At 38.4% G+C, this 22291-nt stretch overlaps 2 protein-coding genes across 6 annotated transcripts; one reads left to right on the forward strand and one right to left on the reverse strand.

The window, feature by feature from the left end:
• Window positions 1-3026: 3026 nt before the first annotated feature.
• On the reverse strand, window positions 3027-10833 carry LOC116705198 (inhibitor of nuclear factor kappa-B kinase subunit alpha). 4 transcript variants are annotated; one of them, XM_032541151.1, is made up of 22 exons: window positions 10529-10833; window positions 9910-10053; window positions 9717-9811; window positions 9496-9613; window positions 9344-9413; window positions 9160-9248; window positions 8965-9054; window positions 8735-8859; window positions 8218-8325; window positions 7839-7974; window positions 7502-7702; window positions 7039-7141; window positions 6661-6784; window positions 6432-6583; window positions 6284-6345; window positions 6090-6199; window positions 5672-5721; window positions 5240-5348; window positions 4946-5093; window positions 4786-4835; window positions 3667-3766; window positions 3027-3403 (listed from the first exon to the last, which is right to left on the reverse strand). In XM_032541151.1, exons 2-22 carry the CDS (start codon window positions 10012-10014, stop codon window positions 3344-3346), a joined length of 2205 nt encoding a protein of 734 aa, XP_032397042.1. In that variant the 5' UTR covers window positions 10015-10053; window positions 10529-10833; the 3' UTR covers window positions 3027-3343. The 4 variants fall into 4 exon arrangements, with proteins under 4 accessions (XP_032397042.1, XP_032397041.1, XP_032397044.1 ...); XM_032541150.1 differs by having other exon boundaries at window positions 9910-10058; XM_032541153.1 differs by lacking the exon at window positions 10529-10833 and having other exon boundaries at window positions 9489-9613.
• Window positions 10834-15160: 4327 nt separating this feature from the next.
• plaua (plasminogen activator, urokinase a) lies at window positions 15161-20296 on the forward strand. Of its 2 annotated transcripts, XM_032541737.1 has the most exons (12): window positions 15161-15303; window positions 16472-16564; window positions 16668-16701; window positions 16765-16771; window positions 16803-16944; window positions 17038-17120; window positions 17215-17256; window positions 17345-17525; window positions 17632-17777; window positions 17870-18010; window positions 18100-18248; window positions 19768-20296. In XM_032541737.1, the coding sequence occupies exons 2-12, from the start codon at window positions 16560-16562 to the stop codon at window positions 19960-19962; spliced, it is 1125 nt and encodes a 374-aa protein (XP_032397628.1). In that variant the 5' UTR covers window positions 15161-15303; window positions 16472-16559; the 3' UTR covers window positions 19963-20296. The 2 variants fall into 2 exon arrangements, with proteins under 2 accessions (XP_032397628.1, XP_032397627.1); XM_032541736.1 differs by lacking the exon at window positions 16765-16771 and having other exon boundaries at window positions 16668-16707; window positions 16806-16944.
• Window positions 20297-22291: the final 1995 nt, after the last annotated feature.

The raw sequence follows: 22291 nt of genomic DNA on the forward strand, positions 1-22291 counted from the left end.
AAACCCTAGCGATCAATGGGGTGACAGATGTCGCAGCCAGATCGCCCTCACATCCAAATAAAATGCTACAGTCAAATGGTATATAGAGCACTGAATAGCAAAAGCGTTTACTATCAGGGTGTTGGACTTAAACCTGTCACTCGCTATATAGTTTGTTTCTTATGACAGTAGCCTACAGCTTAAACGATGTTAACGTTTTTTTCAAAAGGGCGAATAAGTCAATTCTTCTTTAAATGCGACGGGTTTGTCTTTTTCCCATGATGCTTAGCGACAATATGTTAATTATCCATGTTTGTATAAGCCAGAACTAACCAATCAATGCCTTTAGATGTTTCAGTAGGTCTTCCGCCATCTACGCCAGTCTCACATAGGGAAACGTGCTCTAGTTTATTGGCATTTCTTTAAACCAATCACAATCGTCCAGGGCGGTGCTAAGCACCTTAGATAGTTAAAGAGCTAAGCACAGGAGAAAAGCCATAGACGGTCTATGGGGAAATTAAAAGCCGCGGTGCCGCTGCAAAATAGACTCGGAAGGAACTTGTCTTGGTGGAACATGTGTACGTTTAAAGTTGTTTTAGTCATGCAACAGAAAAAGGTTAACCATAGTCGACTGGCAACACTGATCCTTGGCTGTATTGCATTTCCTGTTGTAGTTTCAATTGCTAAAACACTCTTTTGCTCCATTTTCTGAAAACATTCAACACAAAACCCACAAAACCTTTTTTGCTCAAAATAGTTTTACCCGCGTTCAAAATCAAACACTGCTCTTAAATCAAACAAAGTGATCAAAATTAAATACATTATCAAGCAGTCAGTAAACAATGCGCTCTGCTGTCGACAAGCTGCGGCAGATGTGTCGCGTTTAAACTCCTGTATTTCTGCCGTAGTTTCGGTTTTCCCCCTCCGATGTAGAGCAGCGTACAGCCCAGTAGCCTACTTCCCTAAACCTTCGCTCATTCAGAGACCAGAGAGTCTCTGGTCTCTGAATGAGCGAAGGCAGAGACCCAAACCGGGCTCTAAATCGGTCAGAAGGTCTCAGATCTACCGCATCAAGAGCAATCACATGTTGCACATGCAGGCTATGGTGCGTGAGTGTAGATTATTTTCTGAAATATAGTGACTTTATTCTTGTAATAGCCAATTATAACTTTATTTTTCACAAAATATCAAACCTCAGAGAGCAGATATGAGTTATATTTTGAATGTACACAGTTTTGGACATGAGCAGAAATCTTGCTCAAACATTTGAAATATTACAGTCCAGGGGTTTATTAAAACATTAAAATGAATAATGAATCATTGAGATGAATAATTGTCATGCACATTTAAGGTAACATCCCCAACAAAAGATGCAAAAGAGGAGAATAAACGATGCTTGAGCTACATGTGTGCTGACTCAGATATTATTAAATATAAGTCAATCTAAAGGAAAATTTAACACAAAGCAATACCAAACGCCTGAGAGCCTTATTGCAAAGTATTCCATTATGTTTTTATATTGTTGATTATATATATATATATATATATATAATTCAGGCATATTGATTCAGAAAAAGACATGTGTATAAAAATTCACCAAAATGCAGGAAATGAAGGGTTTAATGCAACAACAAAAAAATAAGAAATTGTCCCTGATTTTCTTAAATCAACATAATTTTTTTTGTTTAAAAAGATGTGACACAGGCAGTCACAGACAGGCATTCACAACTAACACACCATTTGTGACAACCTCAGGAAGAGTGTCACGCTTTCCAGAGCGTCTGGATTTGTGAGGGACTTTTGTGAAAGAAAAGAAAAATAACAATACATTATTTTATACATCTTCAATTGTGAAAGGTTCAGTTTTGTAGACTATGCCAATAAGAGTGTATTGCCTCTGAGGGTTGTTGACAGATGTCAGGGGGAGATTCTTACTTAAGAGGGGAGGGGTTCTGTAAAGGGAACCATAGGTCAACTATAATGGGACAGGGACTTTTATGTGAGTGACACAAGTTCAAATGTTCACGTAGCATACACGCAGCTCTCTGTGTATTTATTCAGTTATGAGCACGCATAACTTAACAAAATTTCCTATTTCTCTGTCATTCTTTTGATGAACAAAAACATGTTCTATCATAATTGATCAGAAATTACTACTCTGCTTTGCTCTTTGCAATTTATTTTTGTTCTTCCCCCTCCTTTTTTACAGTACTGTACCCTGCATCTCACAAACTTGTCCTTTATCTGTGTGATACTATAATTTTTGATCTTTGTTAATATGAACCTGCGACCAGTCAAAATCTATTGAGAAGTCAGTGCTGTTAAATGGAAAGCACAATGTTCAGGGCCATAAAATGTGTTCATTGTACATCGCCTATGCAGCCTACAATGCACAGTACTACAGTATACAATACTAAAAGGGACACCAATCAAAGGAGTAAACTTGTGATCAATGTGCTTCCTCTTGTCTTCGGGCCAGATCAAGCATCCTCCTCTTCTTCCATAAAATGGTACAAAAATCGTACCTTAAACTATAATGTGGGTTAATGATGGAGGTCAGTATGACTAAAACAAGGTGGATATGCAGCATTGCTTTGCACCATAGACTGCATATTATTAAATATGCAGGCTTATGGTATTTCCGCATTTTCCAAACCAGATGCTCTGTCCACTAATATAGAGCCTACGCTTTGCACGCTGTTAATTTTGCATGGTTTAAAGGCATCTTCCACACGTGATAGACCTGTATACCGATGTTCTTCCTCCTTTAATGAATAAAATAAGAATGAAGATAATATTCTGTTGAAACTACAATGAGCTGTCCTGACTAAATGCACTGCCTTTAAGTACGCTTGTTTTCATTTATATTATTTTATGGATGGTTCTACTCTTGTTTGCCTCATTGTTGTTTAGATTTCAGCAGCACCCAAAAATGTTTTGAACCCAGGGTCTTATGAACAGTCTGGTCCACTGTGTGAATGTAAATAACTAGATACATATTACATTCAACAGTTTAAAACCTGAAAAGAACTTGAAAAACAATCTACTGTATGTGCCATACATTTATAAATATTTATTCACATTCCATCATGCATAGTTTGTCAGCAGCAATGTTAACTCAAATCAATATTACCAGTAAAATAAATGTCTTGGTTACAGCTAAAACTCAAACATATACATTTAAGTTAAAACATGAATAGCTTATAGTGCAATGTTATGCTGTTTCACACTGTATTGCAGCATTACATGTATGTAAAATACACAGTATGGAATCACAAAGCTTTCAGATAGTGTAACTCTGATAAGGCACTTGTTTACAGTATATACTATGTTGGACTCCTAACACTGAGTCTTTGGCCATTTTCTACAGCTTCTGAGGTTGGGCTTTCACTGCTCCGTACTGAGTCCAGCTCCAGTCCTGATCCTGGAGAGAGAACCAACAAGTTAATACCATACAACTAAACATACCATTCTCCATCTACCATCTACTGAACATTTTCATGCCATTCTCAATAGTTGAATCTATAAATACTGAATGCAAATGTAAGGTATTAACCTACGTACAAACAGTGAACACGTATGTGGTAACTAATAATATTCAGGTCAGTTGAAAATAGTCAAAAGTAAGAGGCTTTCAGGGATCTGTTTACATGCATGAACACACTCCCTCACTTCTGTACCCCGTACCATGACACTGTGCTCCATCTCCTGGGTGGCGTCTTGCAACAGAGAAGTTAGTTGACTTAGATGACGCTGATTCTCATCCAGTAACTGATGAACAGTTTCACTGAAAAAGAGACAAAAGACTCTAAATTCACTGTATTGATGTGTTTTCCAGAGATTACCACCTCTGAGCCAATGAATGCCAGGATTGAGCACAAACAAAATAATATCTTTCAGGTTTAAGGTCAGGTTATTGGTTTTCATATTATTGTCTTAAAGTCATAGTAATTAATTAAGGAGATTATTATGAGTCTTTTTTCTTCTTCTTACTAAGGATTTGTTTACACAGAAACGATCGGAAGAGAAAGCGTAAACGTGCACTACCAGCCCTTCAGCTGCCGCTGCCTCTTGCTCTCAAGCAGCGGGCAGAGGAGTTGAAGTAGACCCCCCTCTGCCCGCTGCCTCTTGCTCTCTCTCTCTCTTTCTCTTCATCCACAACGTTGTAGCCTACTCTTGCTCAATTGACTAGCCAACATATGGTCATTGGACTTTAACAACCTTATCCATATTATCAAAATCATTTAAGTATTGAGCTATTGAAAATCTTGTAGATAACAGGAGCCTATAATTTCTGTAGCCTATTCCGTAACAACAGACTACCTGACCACCTCTTTCTCGTCTCTCTCCACACTGCTGTCTTCAGACTTTTGCTTTTTTACCCTTTAGATGGGAACACAACGGTGGAGCATTTTTTAGATTTCCACTCTGGAGGGTGGTTTCAGTTTTTTGCGTTTTTAAGTCCCAAAAACAATGTTGCCATCTAAACAAAAGGCACATCTGATAAATATTTTAAGGTTTTCACCTGCAAGCGTTCTCGTCTAAACAGGGCCTAAGATACTAGACTTTGAAGTGCATGGGGTGACCTCTTGTGGCAGCTTTTTGATTTGTACAAAACCCAGCAGCTGGTTTTAGATCATTCAAGTTGTTCTGCACATTTAAACTCATCTTACAGAATGTAGCAAATGACAGAGAAAACAGCCACATTATGTTTTAGTTGGGCAATTCCTTTAAACACTGTTTGTTTTAGATACAATTAAAATATATATTGAGCTCTGTAAAACTTGTGACTTATCCAGATCTTACCTGTCTGTGGATTGTTGCATAAGTGACTGTGATGGAGAATTGCTCTGGGCCTGAAGACACAACCACACCACATTAGGTACAGCACTGCAGAGCTTCAAGCTACTAAAACATCACTAACAGCTAACAATATTTTCTGTAGTGCCTCTTGTTTTACACTCACACAGGCAATCTTGAGGAGGTACCAGAACTCCTTCTGTCTCTTCATTTGCATCTGCATCACTGCAGCCTCTGCAGTTTTTATGTTCTCTACAGCCCTCTCCAACTTAGGGAACAAATCAACGATGCGTCGCTTACACACCAGAATTGTACTACAGCAAACAAAAGGTGAGTTAAACCATAAAAGAAACACAGAGAACTGTAAAATAATACCTCGGTTACAGTATAATGAATTTTGCCATAGTTGCATTTATGTGTATGTGTGTATCTGTTTAGATGACACTTCTGGTTGAATTACCTAAGGTGAGTGTACAAGTCTTTCAGCACTCTGTCCTGGTTCTGAACTGTTTGGAGTATCATCTTCACCATGTCCGAGCTGTCACTGTAGCCATGTGGCGGGTCGGGACCTGTATGAACACATACCACTATGACCATCTATGTACTACTATCATCTGACACAGTCATGTAAACACATAATACATACCATCCGGTTAATCACATTAACAGCTATGCTGAGGATTTAATTAAACAGAGGTGGCACCTGTGACACATTTGTTCATTGAATCCATCTGCACATTTGCCAGCCATTAAACTTATTTGTTATACAACTGAGTTGTATCCATAGCAACAAGGATTATCAGATTCCACTGTAGTCTATGATCAACAACAAAAAGCAGCAGCCCCTATAACTCACATTTATCATTTTAAATGTGTAATGATTTGTACTAACTTTTGCATTTAGCTTTCAGTTGCTTGAAGAGGTCTATAGCCTTTTCCTCACTGAAAAAAGTTGCAAAAAGAGTGAGAGTTAACTTTTGCATAACGCAGCTATATTTTAATGATAGACTCACATTTTTTCAAGTCTGTCTGAAAACAATTAGTCAGGTCATTAATTCCTTCTGTCCGTACTGGCCATTAAAAGACCCTTTCTTAACATGCATCAACTTAAAGTGATGGGGGGCAAAATCCAATGTCCTCATTTTATCATGAGTTTATCTGAAGTTAATGTGAGACTTCAGCAAACTACTTTCAAATCAAGCAGATATCTTTCAAAGATGTTTAGTACATTATTATTCCTATTTTGAATATAGGCACATGCCTATTGTGTTGAAACATGTGATTATAGTGTACATATAACAGATACTGACAGCTGTTCCATTACATCCCCTTGTCTCCTCGCAAATGGACTCCTCTGCAACTCCACGATCTCGGAATGTAGAGCCACAATCTCTTCATCCAGATACCCCACATCTGCAACCTACGGCACAAAACACCCTTAGCACGTAGTGTTTTTAAATCATGCAAGTAAGATACAACTGCAAGTAAGTAACAACATTCCTACCTTTGTAAACCCATCGGCTTTATCTTCATTTTCCTGCCAGGTCTTCAACATTTTTTCTGAAGCTGCAGAAAAACACACAGCAAATAACCTAAAGCATTTGTAACTATTTTAAATGATGTATAACATCAGGAGATAAAAACTCACTCACAGATGCCAATGTGCCTCTGCTTGGTGTACTGCTCAAGGTCGTGCTGGATGCTGGTCTTAAAAAAAGCCAGTTTGGCTCGGAGCTGCTGCGACTGGGAGAACAGCAGGTTCTTGTACCGTGTTAGGTTGGTGTTGTAGCGCAGAAGGCTCAGCCTACACATGCACAAATACAAGGTAAGGATGTTTCAGTGTGTAGGTGTATGTACATGTGTGCGTGTTTGTGCACTTACATGGCAGCCCTCTGTCCCTGGTACAGGCGAATGTAGTCCTCTTTCAGTCCACAGATGTAGCTCACAGCTTCCCCCCACACCTTTCTCAGTGCAGAGAGTGGGAGCTGTGTCTTAGTCTCCCTGACTGAGACAACACACAATTCCCACATTAACTTGGACAACAAATAAAGAGAATTTGCTAGAACAACGTTTTTGGAGGGTAAAAACGTAACAATCTTGCACACTGTCGTTCAATTTTATTTACACATTTTTCTTTTCTAAAAATTGCATTCTGTCAACACGTTACAAGTCCAAAGGAAAGCTTCCAGAGAGCAACAACAGACTAGAGTAACTTTTAGAACATTATTGTACAGCTCAGTATACAGTTATATATCTCACCTATGAAGTTGACACTGTCTGGCAGAGGTCTGGCAGTCAGCGGTCCAGAGTACTTGGTCAGGCTCTTATCAAACAGAAAAACTATGGAGCTGTCCCAACCTCGCTGAAAGCAGAGAACAAATATCCTTGTGAATACTAAAGCATGTGTAAGTGGAGGTTTGCTGAAGTTTAGTCTATGAGGTTTAGATTTGCTGGAACATTTTCTTCCAGAGAAGCTAGACAGACTGGAAGCAAGCAAAATGTATGCACTCATACAGTCTGCAACATATTGTCTAAACATGTGTCCCTTCCTACAAACCAACTTATTTCCCTTATTTATTTGTACTCCACAAAAAAACACAAAAAAACAATATTTAAAATAACATGAAGATAAAAAAAGGAGTAGGTCGTCCTCTGCATATATACTTGTGGCTGGCCTGTTAAACATGAAATAGTTTTGTTTGTTTATGTGTGTGTCACATACCAATCCCTCTGGCAGACAGTGCGCGGGCAGTCTGCGTGGGTCGAGGGAGATTCCCGTCTCCAGCAGCAGCTCTTGACTCAGCGGGGAGATGTGGGTCTGAGTGTGTGTCTCCAGACGAAGCTGCAGGGAGTGTAAGCTCTCCTCAGCACCCAAAACCAAAGAGTGCAGTTGTGCTGACGTCATGTCCAACACATGAATCACCTGGAGAAATAAAGGCACAAAGCGTTGGGGGTTTGCTTTGTGTGCTGTCCTCAACTGGGACATATAAAACCACAAATGCACTCAGTAAAATCTGGTTTAGGTGAGTCTCAATCCAGTCAAGCTCCCTATTATCAACCTTCATGTTGAGAATATTCTGTAGAGCTGTGTAGCAATGCGGTTTGTTTGTGTCAGGATCCAGTCCACCACCACGCATTGCAGCGTCCCACAGTAACAACATCTGCAGAAGACACTCGACTGGTTCCAACAACGGCCTTTGAACACACGCGCGGACACACACACACACACACACACACACACACACACACACACACACACACACACACACACACACACACACACACACACACACACACACACACACACACACACACACACACACACACACACACACACACACACACACACACACACACACACACACACACAGATGCGAGTTAGAATGTGGGACGCTTCACTGGTAGGTATGAAAAAAAAAAATGTATTTTTTTCTTTACCTGCTGAGATTATTGGGATATGGGAGATGTGGGGAGAATCTGACTTCTCCATTCATGTCCTCTACTGCCATGATGTCTTTGAGACCTTTGTTCTTGACTTTACTTGTCCTACAAAAGCAGGCCAAGATGCAACCAGAGATAACTGACATTAAAGCCGACAAATTGAAACTAGACCCATAAAATGTTCCAAACATTCAGGGGAAAAAGATCTGCATAACTGTCTCCCCCTTTATCATGCAAATATTTTGCAGATTTATAAAACTGTTGTAGTCACAATCACTACATTAATAAATAACACATAATAAAGTGTATACGTAAATTCCTTATATTTAGATTTAGATTTAGTCTTTAGTGCTCAAAATCAAATTTAATTTAACCTGGTTTAGTATGTTTATAATTTTGATATATTGAGATATTGTATAATGTTAAATCCCCCAAATGTGTGTTGTAATGCCATGTGTATGTCCAGGTTCATCAGAATACAGAAAAGAAATGCATTGCGGCTATGTTGACTCACCACTGTACAGGCTGCATGTGATGTAAAAAGGGGCGAAAGCCACAAGTGCATTCAAAGATCACTGTCCCAAAGCTCCAGTAGTCCACTGTTACAGTGTAGGGTTTACTCTCAAACAGCTCCGGAGCCTGGCACACACACAGACAGATTTATTAAACAAGGCTTGATTGTTACATCTATTAAAAAAAAAAAACGTGCATGCAGAGCACTGCATTATTGATGCAACCACTTACCAGATACTGGAGAGTTCCAACAAAGGATGTACAGAGACTGCCCTGATCTAGGTCTTTGGCATAACCCAGATCTATGATTTTATGGACAAGCTATAAGAAAACATAGTTTCACAATGAGAGCAAGGCACAGAAAATCTTCATATGAAATTGAACATAACACAGGCTGCATGCATATACAAAAGTAAACAAGTTTACCTTCCCACCAACCTCCTGCAGAACTATGTTCTCTGGCTTCAGGTCTCTGTGAATGATCTTATTTTCATGAAGATATTGGATACCAGAACCTATGTTTGTAAAGAAAACAATTCCATGTACATTTATGCATAAACATTTCTTTACAGTGACTTTTTGTCAAAGTAAAAGCTGAGGAAAACATTACCAATGTCACTGAGCAGCGAAAGGACTTCACTCTCCTTTAGCCCACAACAGTTTTCTGGTTTATTCAACACCTAAAAAGGAGGTATAAAGGTTAACAGTGCAATGTTTAAAAAGACATCAAATTGCTTGGGGTCTTTATAATATACCTGATACCTTGCGGAGGTCTCCTCTTGAGCAGTACTCCATGGCCAACAGAGGTAAGTCATTTAAAGCAATGGAACTCAACTCTTCTGGAACGTCTTTGGCCTGAACAACGTTCACATGGTTGAGCCTAAAACAGAAAGAAACAGAGAGCCAAACATGCAGCGATGGTCTAGCAAAAAGGAAATGTGCATAGGCTGCTTTGTGAACACAAGCAGATGATTTACACTCACTTCTTCATAATCTGAATCTCTCTGCCCCAGCGGTCTTTGTTCTTGGAGTTCAGCTCCAAGCGGCAAAGTTTCAGCGCAATCTTCTCTCCCAACTCCTGCTCAAAACACAGACAGGGAATTTAACCAAGCCACAGATACATTTGGGTCTTGGGTTTACATTCTCCTTAGCATACTGATGGATGGCAGAACTTACAAGGTGCTGGTACAGGTAGACATGCCCGAAGCCTCCTGTCCCAAGTTTCTCCTTCATCTCCCAGGAGCCGCACAGCTGGCTCTGTTTAAGTGTAGATCGCTCCATAGTGTGAGGTCTGCTGGAGCCGCTGGGATACGAAGGGACCTCAGCTAAAAAAGTCAATATAGAAAGTTTGTCACTCTAACATTATGTCAACAACGCTGTAGATCTTCATCAAGGCTTCTGCTCTTAAAGCCTTTTTAACTATGTATTTACACTTCTGCCTCTACATCTGCAGTGCTACTTTTAACAGATAATTGTTCTTTACAACTAATTAATGTATTATATTTTCTCTTCATTAGAAACAGCCACTTATTATAGCCTTTTAAAATACATTAACTTTATTTTACAGCTGTTTTTAGTATTACTGTATTAGTTTATGTATTGTTTTTTATATTCATGTGGCGCACATATATTTTGTACAGTGACCTAATTTTCCCACGAGGACAGTTTTATTTAACTTTAATCACTCGCAAATTGTTAGCTGTAGCTGTTACTGAAACGCCAATTTTACAATGTCAGGTTCAGTGAACAAGTCTACTAAAAGCAACATCTCATTCCACAAACATGATGAAGTTACCTGTCCAGGAGGTCAGAGTCGACAGATGAGTTGTTAGCTTAACGTTACTTTGGACGGCTGAACATTGTTGCTTCAGAGTTAGCTAACCGTGTTGTTTACGGTTCATTTTCTTATTTTGTGTTCAGCAAGAAGGTTGAGCTGAAAAAATTATACCTTCGCCCTTATCAGTTCATCAAACACGGCTTTAAAGTTTAGGTTTATGCTGTGTTTTTGTTGTAGTTTTAGGTGAAAAGCTGCTCGATATCTACGCAAAGTGAAAGTGTAGCTAGACTGTGACAGGCAGACGTTGTTTCTGCGCATGCGTGTCTGGTTTGAGAGCCTCTTTCTGCAGGAACACTCCCTCTGTTGGGGAATTCCCAACAGACCCACAACCAAAGAAGCTGACAAAGTGTAGGTGTAAACGTAGACTGTTAATATACAGTCAACGGATTAAACTGATGGATTTAATGTCAACAGGGGTGTTACATAAACCCACTCATTTTTCCACTTGCTTGACAATAAAATCAATGGATCCGTAGCAGCTAAGAACTAAATTTCTGAAACTTTGACAAAACAAGTGTTCACTAGATGGTGCCATAGCTGCAGCTTCAGTCATAATCAGAAGCTCATTACAGTAAGAAATAGTTTTGTTCCCATAAGCATACACCATATCAGTTCCACATCAGTTATGAGTATGATGGTAATTTTTTAATCTTAAAAAGCAACGACATGTTTATTTTTTAGTTTCCTTACAATTGTAATTGCTTATTTAAATCCAGTTTTTCAAGCATCCTGTTACTGTTTAGATGTGAACAGAAAGCAGAAAGTTGACATGCATACAATCTATACTAGGGGTCCTCACAGGTACTACAAGTGGGCCGCAAAATTATTGTTGGTATTGATGATATTGTTTTTTCTTTTTCAAAAATTAAAAATGTCTGAAAATATTACATTTATCAGTCTATTTGTCATTTTTTTTTAAAAACAGTTAATTTACAAAACATTGATGATAGGCTTAGGCTATATGTAGCCACCATGGCAGACATCATAGCTGCCCCATTAATCAAGTGCAAACACAATTGAAAAAAAGTCTTCCACAAGACAAACATGCCTTTTTTTCTGTACAAACATCAAAGTTTGATCTTCTGTTTGGTAGCCAGGTGTTCCAGGTCGTTCCTAAAAGTTAGTCTGTTCTCCAGCTAGACTCCCAAATATTCGTAACATTCAACACATTGAGCACTTTGTAGTTTCATTAACAAATCGGTGTTTCAAGCCCAACTAATCGTTCACTGAGAATAAGACAATGGACTATTACATTGGGATACAATAAAATGTTTTTTCAAATTAACAATGTCAATCATTTATTTTAGATTCTGTAGTAGGCAGGTTAGGGTTCCAGAGGTTTGACTTCATCAGGGAGAAATCATGATTTCTCAATCTATTATACAAAAGATGAGCTAACAGTAAACCATGGGAAATGTGCAATAAATCACTGATTATGACAACACAGACAAAGCAATGAGGCCCTCATTGCGTCCGCTTCGCCCATCTTGAGGGACAGTGCTGTTCTATGAAACCAAATGCTCTGCAACTGCTTTGTACTTTTGATGTTTGTTCCCCTCTGTGTGAAACTAAGTTTTTTAAAGCAAAACAGCTTTTAGATTGTTATTTAATTGAAGAACTATTAACAAAATGTGGTATTTGTTTAGCCAGTGTTCAACCATTAATGGCATTTATATTATTATAAATTGATTTTATTTAAATATCTTGTTGGTCTCTCCACAAGTTGCACAAATGGAAAGTCAATTATATTTACTGTCTGTAGACTATTAAGATGTCCAAATTAATCTATATATTCATTTTCGGACTGAAAGTAGCTACAGTAAAAGTTATAATTATTGTTAAAATTACACAAGTGAAACGTATGCATGCATACCAACCCTCATGGCTTCTTATTAAAAGAGTTTGGCCTCAGAGGTTTACAGTTTTATTCCACCGAATGTTACTTTTTCTTGGTATGCTGGAAAGGGGAAGCAGAAGGTATCTAATGATTCAATAGAGAAGCTGAAAACTAAAATTCGGTCATTGTCTGGTGATGTAAATGTAAAAGGCTTGAGTTGTGAAACTCAATGGTTTCCTGCCTGTTTCACCACGTGTTTGTCCCTTTGGAAACATGAGAGTTAAAGTTACTGGCAGGGTTTGAGTCTGAGATGTTTTTCACATGTTACAAGTTCCATTGATCAGAATTCGGATAATAGGAAATATTAGGAACTGACTTCCCTTCTTGGGGTTTAAAGAAAGTTCCTCTCACACATGAGGCAACCACACTTTGATCAAGATAGAAATTATATCTGTGAAGTCTAATTTTCTTTTTTCTTCTTATTAGGCTATGCAATAAACTGTGAATCACACTGTTTCTGCAGGCTTCCATTTATTAGTTTCTCCTTCCTCTTTTTCTCTGAGCAGATGTCAGTAGGTTTTTTATGTGCAAACTCTCACGGTTTATAGAGATACAGTAGCTCTTACATTTTAATGTTCACTGCAGGATGTGTCCCTATTTCTACAGGGGAATAAAACAGTAATCATATTTAAATACTATTATATTACTGCTTTAAACAAAGCAGTAATCCTACTTTTATGGTTTTTAAGCTTGGCTTTTTGTTAATAAAGGAATATATTACAGTATAAAGTATGTACAGTGTAAAACAGGATACATCATCTGTTCACAGGTAGCTTATGCTTGAGTCCAAACACCTCTCAGCATGCTAACGCAACTGTAGAGATTTATCAAAATCACAAAGAACATATTTATCAGAGCAAGAGGAAAATACCAGGAACTGCAAGTGGTGAGTTTTAAGCCTTTAGGACTGTATTTGGAGCGTGACGGGCGTCCAGTCTGGGCTGGGGGTGGGGGGTAAGACTTGAGTCAAATCTACTCTGCTGTAGGTTGCAGCTGGCTTCAACCACATTTGTTTCCATGGGTTGGAAAATTTCTGGTAACTTAGTTCTATTTTTGCTAAAACACAAATGTGAAGCTTAAAGTTGACATTTTATCAGAGAGGGCTACTGGAGTCAAACTTGTAATTACTATGTGTTATTAAGTTGTGTCATGCTTCCTGACTTCGTGCATGCTGTATATGTTTTACATTTTAATTGCATCCCGTTCCGTTTTCCGGCCCACAAAACCCTGCCCATAGGTGTCATATGTGGCCATTGTCTCCAAAGAAGAGGAAATGTGAGTAACAAAAGCGTCAGAGTATTTGATAGGGGTATGTAAGGGAGATTTCAGTCTAGAAATCCCCAGGCAAAATCCACAACAATGCTTATAGGACGTTGTGTTACATTATTAGTGCAAGATGTGCAAATAATGTTGTATTGAAAGACAGCTGCTCTGTTATCCAAACCAGATTTAAGTAAAAAAGTTGGTTAAACTAATTTGGTAAAAAAAAATAATTTTCGTTCACCATTTCCGGAATACCTGCTTTTAAGGAGTCTTGATTAATGATGCAGCTGTTTGCATGTAGTCACAGGAAGATGATTCAAGAGGATGCATTGCATGGTGGTAAAAGATTTTTAGAAGTAGTCCCTAATGATGCAAGACTATGAATGGATGTATAAGTTATCGCTTTAAAAACAATTCTATGAGTAATAGAAATGTACATTACTCCTAACGTATGAGTGACATGCTAATTGTTACTTGATCTGGTCAAAAGCATACAGCTGCAATTTGTATAAGCAGCAAATGGTGTATGCTATTTTGCTAGGGACCAGAATGTAACTCCAACCAAACAAGTCAAACACACATAAGGAATTTACAACTACTTAACAGATAATGAATGATGATGAATCCCTGATCATTGAGATGTTTAAACTGAGGAAGTATCCCCCATTGAAGACAACATAAGAAGTCTAAATAAATCTCTCTTTATTTCTTTTCTTTAGTCTTCATTAGCTGGAATTGACACACAAAAGAGCAGAAGAAAGCTTTCCTTTACTTTGATGACACAGACTTACAAAATGGAAAATCAATTGAATCAATGTTAAGTGTTTCAATAGAGCATTAGATATCCTACATATGAACATATGTAACATTGCCATATTGTTTGGGGAAATGTTTTATCTAATTTCACAAGTTCTTGAGTGGAAATTTAACATAAAGGATCAAGTGATTACATACCAGTTTGAACTGATGCCACCAAGACCACTAGTTTGTGTTTAGACTGTAGAAAGGATGCCTCTGTTATACATTAAAATATCACATTATGCCTATAGCAAAGAAGTAGGTGTTTTTCTTCAATGCATATGTTGTAGTGTCTAATCAATTTCTCTTATGGGAAAAAATGTAACTAAATTTAGCAAATTAATTTCAAATCTGCCATTCTACTTTTTAATTATCTACTTTATAATTTTATGTGCTCATCCACATATGCAGCAGTTGCCATTGTACGTTTATGACCAATTATGGGTATATTATTTTGAGCAATATCACTGTAGTTATAGTGGCAGAAGGCGGTGCCCACGGAATGTGTCACAGGAAATAACAGATACTTTATTTAAGACTTTTCATCAGCTATTGAGCCCCAGTGATGTTGTCATAGTTCTCCTTAACCCCTCCCACTTGTAGTCTGTGTGTTTTTAAATGGGAGGTTCATCAGCACAGCAACACCAGAGCAACTAACATCAGAGTCCTGCCACAACAAAGGTGCCTATCAGAGGATACAGAGAAGAGATAACAGTCCCCTCAGCTGGAAGAAATAACAAAGAACTTCACCAGGATTGCAAGTTTGGACAGAAAGGTAACTATATATCTGACAAAGCTTCTGTGACATTCGGCAAAATATAAGAAGTTGTTTTACTTTACTGCATTAATCTTGAAGTATAAATGATAGGTCAGAACCCAAATCACAAATTGGATTTGTTATAATGGCCCGGGGAAGAGGACACACTACACAAACACACAAGAGGAACCATTCACACAGATAGTAGAAGGGACGCAAACGCACAGAGACGAACGTTTTATGGCTTTAGTTTAGTGTATTGGTTTACACATGGGCATCTACTACATGTAACATACACATAATCAATAAAAGATGTGATGGAGAGATGCAAAAAACCCTCAGAGGGCCTTGATCTGGGCACTCTCCAATGCATACTGCAATTAGAATAGAAAGAAACTAAAATTCTGAAAAATGAAAAGTAAAGAAAGATTAAAACAAGAAGCCAAAACTAAAATTACACTCAACATCAATACAACAGAAATGTGAAAAGTAAAATAATAATAGGTGTTACATGGGTTGTTTACAAATAAATTCCACATGAATAACATTGCTCAGACAAAAACAAACCTTTAACAACTGTCTTGAATTTCACAAGTGTCAGCTTTGAAAAATCTGATCGCAAAGCATTCCATATCAACTAACCTCTGTAATTTAATAGTATGCTAAACACTTGTTCAACTAAAAAAAACCTTTTGTAAGTTGTGCATTACATGTTAACCATACAACCATGTTATTTGTCATTATCAAGTTGATACTGTGTCCTAGAAATATCTAGAAATGCAACGTTTCAACTGTATACATTGCAGAACTAATGTGATGTAATGGTGTGCTAATGTCATGCAGTAATCAACTAACCTAAATTGTTATTGCACTCACTGTACAGATAGAGACTGTGTTTATAGTACAGAGCGCACACAGTGGACGTGCTCTATCTGTTGCTCTCACATTAGAAGCTCCACAGCACAGTTTTTCATCTGCAATAAATGTACACACACAATCGACAGAAATGTGACACTGTGTGAACTGAACGTGAGCACAATTAAACCCAGACAAAGAAAGCACATGTCTGTTCAGTAGTCACACTTGTTTCTGTCCTATCATGTGCTCTAAGATAAACTCCATGTAAGGACCTTTAAATTCCGTGTTTTGTTGGGTTCTATTTCTGTAATTTTGCTTCTTTTTTCAGTCTATCTTAGGACAAAAATATCCCCAAAAAAGAGAAGTATAGATGAACCTGTTCGTCATCCTCGTCATCCTTGCAGCTATCAGCACTGATGTGGTAAGCAATAATAAAAGGAAGTAACTTTAGGTTTAAATGTCATACTGAGGGTGTCCGAGTATTTTTATAAATATGCCTCAACAAAGTCTGTGTTTCTTTTTAGGCTTTTTCACAAAGAAGGTCACCTAAACCCCGGGGCAAGGGTAAGCACACTGTCAAAGCAACACTTTACATTCTGCATTTGTTGCATCCGGTGACAGACATTAAATGTCCTTGTCTCTCTCTGTAATGTGATCCCCAGAGATGTGTCGGTCTGGGGATGGGAGCAGTTACAGGGGATTTGTTTCTAAGTCGACATTGGGCAACACATGTCTCAACTGGAACAAGTTTAAAATCCCTTCAGGAGCTTCAAAGGGACTTGGCAACCACAATTACTGCAGGTATACTTTAATTCACCAATCTGGGACCTAGATAGGCAATGTTAAGAAGAGATATTGCGGGTTTAACAGGCTATTATTTAACTTGAATGCTAGGAATCCTGACCAGAGCGTGATGCCGTGGTGCCGTGTCCGAAAAGGAAAGAAGATTGTGAGACAACTGTGCAACATTCCCAGCTGTAAGATTTGATCGGCAATTTAATAAACCATTGAAGCATTGTATATAATTGATTTAGATCTTTCTAATGATCTCTGTTTTCTGCTCCTGTACAGGTTCTACACCAACAGTGAAACCTCCACAGGCTGTGGATACAGGTAGCTTTGTTGTTTAAATACACTTTTTTCTCAATGTCACCTCGTAATTCCCTTCATCATCACCAACTGACTCGTCCTGTCCCCGCAGAACTGACATGTGGAGAGGTGTCTGAGCGGAGGATGCATAAAATTGTGGGTGGGTCTTTCACACCAATAGAGTCGCACCCGTGGGTCGTTGCTCTCTTTCATCAGGGTAACCGTTTCCTCTGTGGTGGCTCTCTCATCACACCATGCTGGGTTCTCACAGCTGCACACTGCTTCTCTGATGGGTGAGACAGAAAACACAACACACTATCATTTCCTCCAATACAATTTGTATACTATGATTGCAATGTGACTCATATGCGTACCCCCTTGTGTTTGGTTTTTGTTCAGTAAGGAGACAAACATCCAGCGTCTGTCTGTATACCTGGGGAAAATGGCCATCAATGAGACAGATGCTGAGAAGGAGCAGGGATTCACTGTGGAAAAACTGATCATCCACCAAAAATACAATGAGTCCAACTTCAACAATGACATAGGTGCGCACAACTGTACTGTGTGTGCGTGAGAAAGAGTTGTAATGGGTGCTTTGTGTGCAGGACTCATAGCTGTGTTTGTCTTTGCATTTCAGCACTGTTGAAGATCAAAAGCAGCAATGGAGGATGTGCAGTGAGGTCAGCGTCTGCCCGGACAGTGTGTCTTCCTCCATCTCACACTCAGCTTCCTGCAGGATTTCAGTGCAAAATCGCAGGATTCGGGAGAGAGAGATACAGTATGTCATGCAGAACCTCTAACCTACACATTCATTAATGATATCTCAGCCGGTTTACTGATTCTTACAACTGACACTGTTGTCTGCAGCGGCATGGCATTACTCACAGTACCTGAAGCAGGCTGAGGTGAAACTGCTCTCCAAGACTGACTGTACAAGTGAATCGTACTATGGAGGTCTCATCACAGAGAACATGTTCTGTGCTGGGAGCCCTGACTGGAGCACTGATGCCTGCAAGGTAAGCAACAAACCCAGTACTGCAGCTTCAAAACTGTCATCACTTTGTTTTTAGATGGTCAGTATCCATGTGAGCCTTTATAGGGACAATGATTAATCAGCCTACAGGGAGGAAGTGCAGCACTTAGCTGCATGGTGCGAAAATAACAACCTTGTGCTCAACACCTCCAAAACCAAAGAACTCATTGTCAACTTCCGGTAAAGCAATATGCATCCACACACCCATTCACATCAGCGAGGCTGAAGTAGAGCGGGTCATCAACTTCAAGCTCCTGGGTGTTCACATTTCACAAGACACTCAATAGGCTTCCTCTACTCTGATCAAGAAAGCTCCACAACGCCTCTTCTTCCTCAGATCACTGAAAAAGCTCAGAACCGTCGTAACTTCTATTGCTGCAGCGGTTGCACAGTCAAGAGCTTGAGATGGTGGCTTATTGTGGCAGCCTGCAGACCTCTTGTCTCATGTCTCCTGTCTCATGCCCTCCCGGCTGTTGCCATTCCTAAGTTTCAACTTTTCAAAAGAAAAGCTTGCATCTGGTCCGCGCTGTATTCATAGTCTACTTTGGTGTTTTGGAAGTGTTTGAATTAAACAGTAGGCCTGCGGCCCCTTATGAGGTCATAAGGAGCCAGGTTACCTCCCCTCTCTTTCTGCTGTTCCGGCCTAGAGAATTTGGCCAACCCATTAAAGAGAGACATCATGGCTTTCAAACGAGCAAAGTGGCAGTTGGTCAAGGCCACACCAATAAGATTAACCAATACTTTATTATAGAAGAAATCTTTTTAATATTCTACAATTTTAAAAGCTGCAGTTACGGATATGAAATTTGACAACAAAACATGGGATTAATATAAAATATTGGTTAACCTCTTCCTTTCTGAAATCATAAAACATTTAAAACTGCATCAGCGTTTAATGTTGAAGTTTGTTCAAGCCATAGCCCAGTAAGAGGCTTAATATGAGGTCTGAAAGGCGCATCACTGAAGTGTATTATTGTGATTATACAACAATGATTACCAACAAAATGATACAGTGAGAATCTGTAGGCTATCCATATTGTGGAGTACGTGGAGTAATTTGCTCTTGAATTAATGATAAAAAAAACAGTGAGGATTTCTAGTTCCACCCTTTTTCAGTCAGACTATTTGAGCAATAGCATAGCTTTAGAGATCGTGGGATTTATCAAAGTGAAAAAATCCCACACATATAAAACCAAAACTGCTTTGCTAGTTCTATTGTGTTGGACTTTATTGCTAATGCACTTTAATATTAGACTAAACATGATCATAGCTGGCCTACTGCATTCTGTGGTTTATGTATTTTTAAGGACCGCTATGAAGGAAAAAAACATTTTTAATGATTGCACTACTAAAACTGCATTTTGTTGTACTGGTTGTTCTTACTTGTGCAATGACAATAAAGTGGAATCTGAATCTTATCTATTTATAACAACATACTATGTAGGGCTACTTACTTTCTTTGTTGTGATTTCTGACTGGCTGTTGCGGCCTTTCTCTCACAGGGTGACTCTGGCGGTCCGTTGGTGTGTGAAGTGTCAGGTCGGATGTTTCTGTTCGGGGTGGTGAGCTGGGGTGAGGGCTGCGCCAGTCCGAACAAACCAGGGGTTTACACACAAGTCAACAACTACAACAAGTGGATCGCAGCAAAAACAGGGCTTTCCAAATACACCACTGGAGTCATGTTTCCCACAAAATGAAGCAGCGGCAGACAGATACCTGTTGGCATTTTGTGCAACAGTTTTGTAGCTAATGGGCATTTCTGTTTCAGTCAAAATAAGTTTTGCACAGCAAAGATTTAACTGTTCTAAATGAGTGTGTTTTTTAAGTATTTATATTTCACTGTATACAGTGTATAATATTTTTGTATTACTTGTGCATGAACTTTTCATACTAAGAGTATGGATTTTCAAACACATATTAATGAAGAAAATAATTAATTTATCTCATTTTATTTAAATAAGCATTTCCTATTTTAAAAGGCTGGACCTGCTGTTGAGCTATTTTTGTATAATAAAAAAAATATTTTTATTATATATTCATCGTGTTTATTAATCTCCAAGCTCCAAATGTTTCTGTCTCTCTTTTGCATGTGCAACCTCTTCAACACATGTAGAAACATGCACTCCCACTAGCTTTCTTACTGTAGACCTACAGTGTTCACGCTGTATGTCAGAAGAACAGTTGTGAACATCTGCCAAAGGACATACAGCATATGTGGGTCTAACAAGGGAAATTCATATTTTATAAAATAAACGGCAGGAATTTAGAAATACAAAACAAGTGACTATAAGACCGTTTTTGTAAGTTTGATTTAGTAGCCTACAGTTTCTTAAGATGAACACTGGAGGGCACTGTTGGATAAAATTAAAAAGAATATAATTACAAACAGGCAGTTTAGTACTCTCAAACATACTGGAAATCAAAACTTATTTTAGTACAAACAACAATAGCATCCATCAATATCTTTATGACAAAAAACTGAAGACAGTTTATTACACATTTCTCACATTTTAAAGACACAATGTAGTTATAGGACTTTTCAATTTATCAACTGCCATCCATATGAGTCAAACTAGAAATACTAAATATAAAATAAATCTGATTCCTCAAAAGCATATAGTTGAACAAATTGGGACTTTTGTTGTTGTAGCTCTCCCAAGTTGTCATGAATTATTCCACTAAACATCAACATGACTGCAGCAGATTTATATTCATATATATATACAGTATAAATACATCATACAGCTGAGCCTAAAGGGTCAATGTTTTTTTATGTTTGCATTTTAATGGTCACATAAATACTGCAAATAACTCCCACCATTGTTTAAAACCTTTACAGCAAAGCTCCCCTACAAACATAAAAAGGTTGGGGGAGTCAACCCCTGGAATCTTTGAATTTTTAACCTCCTGTCTCTTATGCTGAGATTGTTATGGAGCGATCGAGACTGGCAGAGAGTTCAGCTCATAAATTTACACCATTGTTCACCAGTGTAGCAGATAGATGCTTTTTAAAATAATTTTTATTGATATGCTCAAAATTACAAATTGGTGTGAATTTTTACAAAAACTATTTCAGCATAAAAAAACAATAAATAAAGCAGATAATTGGGCAAAAAACAGAGTGAAAAAAGCAAAAACAAAAGGAGAAAGATTAATTAAAGATAAGGTTTAACGTGGTTAATGATCAGAAACATGCTGTTGTTCAGGTACAATGTTTCACCATGTTCACCATCTTACATCAGTAGGCCTACAGCTGAGGCTTGTAGGGATGTCATTAGTTATGTAGGTACTTGGTCACAAACCAAAGTTGTAGACAATTTTACCTGATGGTGGCGCTATAAATGAGAAGCCACCACATTTTCTGTCCTAAAATCAGATGTAGTGAATGCAAATTATAGGCTAGTAGTTTACGCTTTTCTTCCTCCAGGACTCAGGAAGAAACTTTTTTTTATTTCCTTTGCGGCATGGCACAAATGAAAGTAGTTTGAAACCTGGTTCTGTGGAGAAGGCTGAGCATCACCTCTTGTCAGAACACTTATGATTCCCAGGAAAGCTTCAGTGTGGAGCAGTGAGTGTGAGTCAGTGGACAACTGTCTCTCTGTTTAATACCACCCCTTACTTCCAACACCAACACCCCACTCCCAAAAAAGAAACATGTCACAGGAACGCTGAGCACCTCTGCTCCAATCAAGACAAACAATCAATCAATGTGAATACACATACAACAATAACAATAACATAACATGGAAATTAAAGTTATATTGTGGTGTCATCATTTTAGTGAACTTTGTTGCAATGAACAAGCACAATCCAGCTGGTCATTGCGTCATTTTTGAAAGTACATACAACAAAACTTCTCTAAGCAACCTGCTGCAATGCTTTCTATCAAAGTCTGTTTGGACAAGTCCACATATACAGATCGTTTACAGCAGTGCTACTGGAGCCAATCACAGTTCATCCTATTCCCCCTCAATTACTCACAATGAGCAGTTTACTTTACTGCTTCTCTACTCCATCCATATATGG

This window comes from Etheostoma spectabile, chromosome 17 (assembly GCF_008692095.1).
Source record: "Etheostoma spectabile isolate EspeVRDwgs_2016 chromosome 17, UIUC_Espe_1.0, whole genome shotgun sequence".
Lineage (NCBI taxonomy): Eukaryota > Metazoa > Chordata > Actinopteri > Perciformes > Percidae > Etheostoma > Etheostoma spectabile.